This window comes from Cynara cardunculus (assembly GCF_001531365.2).
Source record: "Cynara cardunculus var. scolymus isolate 2C chromosome LG 8, CcrdV1, whole genome shotgun sequence".
NCBI classification, from domain to species: Eukaryota; Viridiplantae; Streptophyta; class Magnoliopsida; order Asterales; family Asteraceae; genus Cynara; species Cynara cardunculus.
In genome coordinates, this window is record NC_037535.1 from 21,163,709 (window position 1) to 21,172,097 (window position 8,389).

The 8,389-nt window shown below is 35.5% G+C and overlaps 1 protein-coding gene across 3 annotated transcripts; it reads right to left on the reverse strand.

The window, feature by feature from the left end:
* Nucleotides 1-2,892: 2,892 nt before the first annotated feature.
* Nucleotides 2,893-7,472, reverse strand: LOC112517255 (E3 ubiquitin-protein ligase MBR2-like). 3 transcript variants are annotated; one of them, XM_025124630.1, is made up of 7 exons: nucleotides 7,286-7,452; nucleotides 6,496-6,780; nucleotides 5,153-6,198; nucleotides 3,677-3,727; nucleotides 3,441-3,536; nucleotides 3,233-3,361; nucleotides 2,893-3,128 (listed from the first exon to the last, which is right to left on the reverse strand). In XM_025124630.1, exons 2-7 carry the CDS (start codon nucleotides 6,647-6,649, stop codon nucleotides 2,997-2,999), a joined length of 1,608 nt encoding a protein of 535 aa, XP_024980398.1. In that variant the 5' UTR covers nucleotides 6,650-6,780; nucleotides 7,286-7,452; the 3' UTR covers nucleotides 2,893-2,996. The 3 variants fall into 3 exon arrangements, with proteins under 3 accessions (XP_024980398.1, XP_024980396.1, XP_024980397.1); XM_025124628.1 differs by having other exon boundaries at nucleotides 5,153-6,780; nucleotides 7,286-7,472; XM_025124629.1 differs by having other exon boundaries at nucleotides 5,153-7,453.
* Nucleotides 7,473-8,389: the final 917 nt, after the last annotated feature.

Genomic DNA, 8,389 nt, shown 5'->3' on the forward strand with positions numbered 1-8,389 from the left:
CTGATTTAAAGATGCATGCAAGATTCTATCATCCGAGATTATGATCGGACCTTCACATGCAAGGATTCTCTTCTTCTTTCTTAGAGATTAAAGAACATGAGTCATAGATTATTATCCCAACGAAGACACATACAGGTCTTGGATGAATAATCTCTCCTCTTCAAATCCCAAAATTTTTACTTAAAGAATCAAGTAGGGAGAAGGATAAAGACTTTCGGATATCTAAAAGAAAATAGAACAGCTTTTAAGACATACCTTTTTCTTGACAGGATGACACGAACAAGTCTCACGGACAACAAGAGTCTTGAGTTTTGCAAGGAGGTTTAGAATCGGTTAGAAGGTGATGAAGTTAGAGAGGGAGAGAGAAAACGGAACAGCTGGAGTTTTGGAGAATGAAGAATTTTCAAAAGGAAAGGGGTATTTATATGGGGTTTTTGAGAGGGAACGGGCTGGCCTCTAAAGACCCAAGCCCAAAATGCTTTTATTTTCTAAATACTAGACCCCAATAATTTTAAATAAACAAAACAATTTGACAAAAGATTTTTAAAACTCCACTTTTTAAAATTAATTGGCAGCTTAAAATAAAAAGATTGGACTTAAATATCAACTTTATTTTTATGAAACATTTCAAGACTATTTGGCATTGCATAAACTAATTTGGTTAGTTACCCGCCGAAACATGATCTAACAAACTAATCTTGGGAGATAAGCAAGATGATCTCTGATCATCGGGGCTAAATCCTAGAAAGACTTAGTTTTCAATAAAGGTCCTGAATTAAGGTACTGACCTGAAATCCCAAAAGCAGGATTGTCACAAAATCGGTTTCGAAATTTACTCAAAACCATATCTGCAACTGATTTGGTAACCACCTAAAATTTTCAAAATAGACGAAATCAATAATCGAGAGATTGGTTTGTACAATGTATGATATTTAGGCGGTTTATATTTTAACAAGAAAATGTTTATCTTACAAATCCGTGGGAACTGATATAAAAATATTTTTTTAACAAGATCAGTTTTATCTCTGTATATGTATATTCAAACTCAAAAACCAGGTCATTTATCAAATTTATATTTTAACAAGAAAATGTTAAACGATATTTCTTCTCGTCTTCAAGATAGATTTTACACTATTCTAAACAAGTACTTAGCGAACCTGATAAACTGAAATCAATCGAGCAACTTGGAAGTATATGTTGAACCCATCGACTATTATATTCAAAGAAGGCGCGTAATCTTAATGCATAAATTTAAACAGTTTTGTCAACTGAACACAATTAATCAAGAAGATGTGTAATAATATCAAGCCATATACAAATGATAAAGACGTTGATAATTACTCTTCAACGATCTTATTGTTGTCGTATTCAACATTCTCAGCTTTCTTCAACTCACTACATTTGTCAACCTTATGTTTTTCACATTCCACAGCTGTTACTACATTTTGGAACTCAAACCTCTGTACCAACTCTTTGTAGTACGGAAGATCAGCTAATCTTGCAACTACGGAAATGCATGATCAAGATCATCTGTTACAATCAATAAGATGTATCGTAGTAATTGAATTTTGGGTTTCAAGTTCGTGGGAACTAGAAGTCATGGGGTTTTAGGAAAGGGTATTTTGGAAAGAATTGAAACAAAAGATCAGCATATTTTCTTAATACTTTTTCTAAATCTAGAATTGTATACGTACGATGTAATATAATGTAAAATTTAATTGTATTTAATGTGAAATTGAAAACAAACGATAGCAGGTAATTTTATAGGCGGGGTAGAATTTAAAATAGAAAATATCAATATCTTTTAACTATTTAAGTTTCCTAAAAGCATGCATCGTCACCGTAACTCCTCTCCCTCTCTCTCTCTTTCTAAATCTTTATCGTTAAACTCTATTTAATCTGCGGATTCACTATAATCCAACCTAGTTCAAGGGAGACAAAGATGGAAGGTCTTACCATATATGCTAGTTAAGTTAACTGATAACTAGCTAACTGCAACGGTGCATTTGCAGCCCACATGATACGATTATACGAAACTGGAGAAAATCAAGAATGACGTTGTCACCGATGTTAATAACGAATTCAAACAGAGAAGTATGAAAAATATATTATCTTTTAAGAGCATCTACGACGGATTTTTTATAATAGACAAAATAGAAATTTCGCAAATTTTGAACATGTTTTTTGCTCCAATAGATTCTTCAAAACTTTTTTGGTAAAATGAAGAAAGTAGAAAAAAGAGCGTAAAATTCTCCAAATTTAAAGAATTTCCCAAAAATGATTACAATGAGAGAGAAATATTTTTTTAACATATTTCCACCAATAGAAAACTTTAGAATTAAATTTTTAGAGGAATATTATTGTTATCAAATGAAAGTAATAGTTTAATAATAAAATCAATATTGTAATTTTTTATATGCAGAATTTTAAAAAATCTGTTAAAGATGCTCTAATAGCCAGTTAGGTTTAAAAAAATGCTACTTTTAGGTATAATATAATATTTTTATTTTTATTCAACCGTAAATCAAATATTTTTAATAAAACAAAACTCCTCATAAAAATAATTCAGTATTCAAAGTGGTTGCAATTAAAGGTGCTCAAAAACCCGACCAATCCGATCGTATATATGTTCAATAGCTGTGAACATATATATTTGGATGACATGGTTTATCAAAAAAAGGGAAATTTTGATCATCTTACGATTCATGCAGATGGGAATGTTGATTAAAATTGTTTTACAGACATGAAATCCCACTCTTCCATTCATTCACTTCTATTTTGTTTTACAATACATTCACATGTGAATACTCTTCGTATATTTACATGTGAATGTCATCAAAGGGGCAGTGGATATCATATTGTGGAAGGACAAAAGGAAGAAAATAACAAGTGTTTGAAATAAATTTATCCATAAATAAATAAATAGAGTCATATGACCATTAAATCTGTGCTTATAATAACATAAAACATACCACCATTGATTACTAATTACTAAATTATATAGAAAGAGCAGTGGTCTTGCAAATGGGGCATACATTTTTGTTTGCCAGCCACTCCTTAATGCAAATTGTGTGGAAATCATGTCCACATTCCAAGCTCCCAATATCATCTCCCCTTTCATACTCTTCCTGCAATACAATTTCCGTCACCTCAACAAAATAAGAACCTAAAAGAACTGTAAAAACGACACGGGTTCTTTGCTAAATTAAGACAAGTTAAAGATGAATCTCACCCGGCATATGCAGCACGGCTCCAAATTTGAAGTCGAGACGTGTTTTCTCTGTTTCATCGACTTCAGGATTACTTCCTCCTTCAGCCCGGTTTTCACGTCTCCGATGCGTTCTTCCAGCGCTAATAATTCCTGATAACAATTCATAGTTTGGAAAAGTAAAAACCATATTTAAGAGAGAATAGATAAAACAAGACTTGAAATTTCTTACCTCATAAGACATGTTGTCGACATCTAGCCTCATATCTCGGTGTCTATCATGCAGCTCAGCAACCCCGTTTATAAATGGATCAAACAGCACGTAATCCTGACGACAGAGAGTTGTTTCAAGATTTCACGGGGAAATTTGGAAAAGATTTCAAGAATCTATGTTTAATCGTATCTGAGGATGATTGAAATTAGCATAGAAATGCAAATGATAAGCAATCAGAGAAGAAAACAGCAGACCTCAGCTCGTAAGTTTTCACCTCTTTGCAACGCATTCAAAATCTGACGCATCTGTAAAATGGAAATCGATAAGGTGACGGGTTCAAACTTAACTAAAGGTAAGGAGGGTGTGTGGGTTCATTTGCCATATATATATATATATATATATATATATATATATATATTATTCCAACTAGACATAGAATTTGACTTCTTGAAAAGAGATCTAGAAGAAGAGGTATACATGGCAAGACCTTCAGGGTTGGAAGCTAGAATAACTCCCCAACGAAGTGCGTAAGCTAACGATATCACTATATAGACTCAAGCAATCACCAACGGCACACGAGAGCGGCTATGAAGTTTGGTTATTAGTTTCATCATATATGCAGTCTTCCACTAGAAATAAGGAAGTACTCATCGTTTATGTGAACGACATGATTCTTACCAAAGATTATCAAGAGAAGAATCTTGGATTAAAGAATTTTCTAGCCCGGGAATTTGGAATCAGGGATTTGGGGATCTCGAACAATTCTTGAGCATGCAGATCAAAGCTTAGGTTTCAGTATCACGACAAAAGTACGCGTTACGTCTACTTAAAGAAACTAGAATGTCAGAATGCAAACCTAAATACACTTTTGAAGCTATGGAAGGATAAAAGCATGACTAGAGACTTGTAGGTAAACCCATCTATACATGAACGTAAACTTTGCTTTTGATGCAAGTCATATGAGTCAATTCACGAGGACGGTTAAAATTTTGAAGCATTACTATATATGTAGATACACACACGGACCGTGTGACAGATCCTCTCCCTTTCACGGCATCCAAACATCAATGGCCTCCTTTCACCACCCTCCATCTCCCCCTTTCACTCTCCAATCTCCATCAAAAGATACAGGTCGATTTGGGTATTGATGGAGAGTGAAAGGAGGAAGAGAAAGGGGGAGATGGAGGTTGGTGAGAGGGGGCTGTCGATGTTGAGATGCCGGTGAAAGAAGGCCGTTAAAAGGGAGAGGATGTGTCACACTGTCTTGTGTGTATCTATCTATCTATATATATATATATATATATATATATAGTATTACAGTTGAACGTATCTATATCCATAACCGGTATAGAATCAGTATATTTACACACCTACTGTCTAAATGATCATAATTCTGAGGTTTTGTTTGCTAAATCTCACCGCTCTTAATCATCTTTATTTTCTTACTCACACATACTCATTGTAGTTATGCATAGAAATATACGCGAGTTTTTATTTGTTGCAAACATGAATCTTCTTCATACCCACCAAAAGATTGTCATGCGTACGTAATAATACACCAACAGATACTACACATGCAACATTGCTACCTCATGACTTCCGAATACATCCATAAAATCTGTGTCCGCCATGTTGATAACAATATGTTTCATTAAATCAAAAGGCGAGACACATAAAAATCACATATAATAGAATTGAAATTTGTGTAATTATGTAGTAAGAGCACGAACCTCAGATACCAGCCTGTGTCTTCCCTCGATATCAGCAGTAAAAGCCTGCCACTCATCATTTGGCACCTCCATTAATGGCGCTGGCCTTAAGAAAGGTCGATGATGACGTCCCTGGCTATTAACACCAGATGAGAGCACATTCTCCTCTGAGTTGGAAGAAGAGCCCATGGGGAATGGAGAAAAACGACCTCGGTGACCTACAGATTCGGCCTCGGAAGATGGGAAAAGAGTCCATGGAGAAAACTCGGGTAATCTCTGCTGACCTTGTGTTGTGGAGTTGAAATGAGGCATCCAGACAGCATTAGAAGGATGAGAACCAGATGCAGCATTAGCTCCACTAGTGCTTGCCCTCCCACTGGCTAAGCTCCAATTAGCGGAATCTTGCACCAAATTCCGATGCTGCTCGTTGTTTCTGGAACCACTCTCTGGAGGAAGTTCTGAACTTGATGAACTGCCATTTCTTGAATTCACATTATCACCCCATGGAAAAGGAAGTACATTTCTAGGCGGTTGTAGGTTTAAAGGATGATTTGGATTGGCAGACATTGAAATCGGCCTTTTGGATGTCTGATCAAGAAATTCATTGTGCAAGAATCGTCTAGAGGACTGGTGAGATGAGCCACCGTTAGAAAACCTTCCGGGATTTCCAGCTTGCGATATGGTAAAAGAACTGGAATCTCTCACGCCAACTCCAGTTATTGAGTTTATGTGTTCTTGAGAATTGAGCATCGATGAAGATGCACTTAGGCTGCTAGAACCACTATTACCGTTAGGACGTGTGTGCCAAACAATATTTTCAGTTTCTGGAAAGTAACTTGAACTCCCAGAACCAAAAAATTCTCCAGAAGTACCTTCTAATGCTTTTCTTTTACAAGAAAGACCCCAATTACCAAAAGAAGCTTCCGTCCCACATTCAGAAGAAGTCCCAATACCGTTAGACGAAGAACTAGCCTCCATTTCAGAACTACCAGACTTGTAAAGATTCATGAATCCCATACGATGCCCGCCATCATTGCTATTGTTACCCCCATATCCAAGGTTCAAATCTACATCCATAGGAATATGATTAGAACCAGAACCCTGTACACTCATTGACTCATTGGCCAACTGGCTAGCACCAAAACTATCACATAGTTGGCCATTTGATGGATCAATTTGTCTTTCTTTAAATCTTGAATCATGGGTGCCAAATGGAGAGGACCAATTTTGTTCCAACTTTAAACCATCATTAACTACTTGGTCATGTAGATTGGCTCTAGAGCTTGATTCGCCTACATCCCAGCTACTAAAACTTCGAGAGTTGTGATGATCACTCGCATTCGCACGACTGAAATTCAACTCACCAGAAAGATCATCACTTAACAGTCTTCTTTCTGTGGGAGACAAACTGTTATTGCATTCATCAGACTCATTGATACCTCTACTATTAGAATTAGGCCCCTGGTTTAGATCAACGGTCTCAGGGAAGGTATCAAAAATACCTCTTCGACCTTGCATCCGGTATAACTTACAACAAACACGACCTTAAGCACAGAATAACAATCAACAAATCAGCAAGGTCCCCACAGTTTGTCACTTGTATACCAGATCCATAATTAGCACCATTCTGGGCTGATAGAATTGGGTTCCTGAGATTAAATCACCTTTAGTAAGTAGAAAGATTAAATCATCGATATGCAGTACTGAACACAGAATAATTCCATATTCAAACGATTCAGATGTCCCATTGAAGAAAGTGAGTTGTACTTTGACTTTGGATTTCAAATTGGTTCCATTCAGACCCCCAGAAGAAAATAACCTACACATGACTTTGTATGAACAGTCCATGGAAAAAAGAACAATCTTTGTAAGAAATTCGTCATCTAACACAGTAGGTTTGACCTCAAAAACCCACTAAAATCTGGCTTCTGGATGGAAATTAAGGAAGCAATTTCTTCGTGAATCTTGTTTCTTAGTTCGTGAATCAATAAGAAACAAACCCACATAGCAAGAACTCAGATCCCCTCTTCCCATTCAAAACAACAACTCAACACGCAAATACAGATGCTTAATTGAACATTAAGTGGTACCGAATCAAAGGAAAATTTGGAATACCCATGTTAAGCAAGTAAAGAAATCAATCGGAAATTGTACCGGTGAAGATGAGGCAAATTAGCGCCGGTGGGTCGACAACGTTTCACCAAAGAATCGTTGATTGTGCTTTGCTTTTGTCGACGGTTTCGTTCGGCGGTGGGAGAGAGAGAAAATAAAGACGCCAGAAAAACCACTGAGGGAATAAGGGATGAATGGGTGGATTGTGGGTGCCGATTAAGAACTAAATGGCTCTCGAATATTTGTTTGATCTTGGATTAGGTTTTTGATTGGGCGTATGTAACCCTCCTAATTGGCTCTCCAATTTTGTTTCATCTTAAACTGTAGGTCCTCCTCCTCCATAATAATTAGAGTCAGGAACCCGGTACATCCGCCCCGATTGAAGATAAACCGGAGAGAGGGAATAGGAACGGGGATCCTCTTTGTTTTAAACCGGGGAAGGGGATGGAGACGGGTATACGTTATATATTAATTAATAAATTAAACATATTATTTATTTCAATTAAATCGATAATTCATGATTTCTTATTTCCTAACTAGATTTAGAATCTAAAATTGTTATTTTTTTTAATATGTAATATTTTAGATGTCAAGTCAAAATATAATTACTTGATATGTTTTAGATATTACCCGATATATTTTGGTACGTATGACGTTAAGTTTTTTTTTATCAAATTGAATTTCTTATAGTTTAATTTATTTTTAATGGAGTATGAAAAGTCAAAATCTTTTAAAAGTTTTACATTAAGGGGGTGTTTGGGATTGCTTATAAAAACAATTTATTAACTTATTTATGTGTGGTACCGGTAATAAGCACTTTGTGTGTTTGGATAAACAACTTATACCGATATCAAACTGGTAATAAGAAGTTTTTAAAGAAGTTAAATTCTTCTGACTTATAATAAGTTGATAAGTGTTTTTGTAGAAAAGCATAAGTTGTTTCAAATAAGCAATCCCAAACACCCCCTCAACTCTATTTTAGCAATTACTAGAAGCGTACTCGCACAATGCAGCGAGATACATCATGATTTTAATATTTCATTTTATTTCTTATCTCAGTCGATGTTATAATATGACTTTATGTGATTTTGAGAAAGCGATGATGTTTTTATTTTTGAATAAAATATATGTTTGAAGATATCATAA

Coding starts and splice junctions, on each gene's coding strand:
- LOC112517255 (XM_025124628.1), bottom strand. CDS start 6,649: ATGCAAGGTCGAAGAGGTATTTTTGATACCTTCCCTGAGACCGTTGAT. Junction 3,362..3,440: donor TCGACAACATGTCTTATGAG/GTAAGAAATTTC, acceptor AATTGTTATCAG/GAATTATTAGCGCTGGAAGA. Junction 3,129..3,232: donor AGCCGTGCTGCATATGCCGG/GTGAGATTCATC, acceptor ATTGTATTGCAG/GAAGAGTATGAAAGGGGAGA.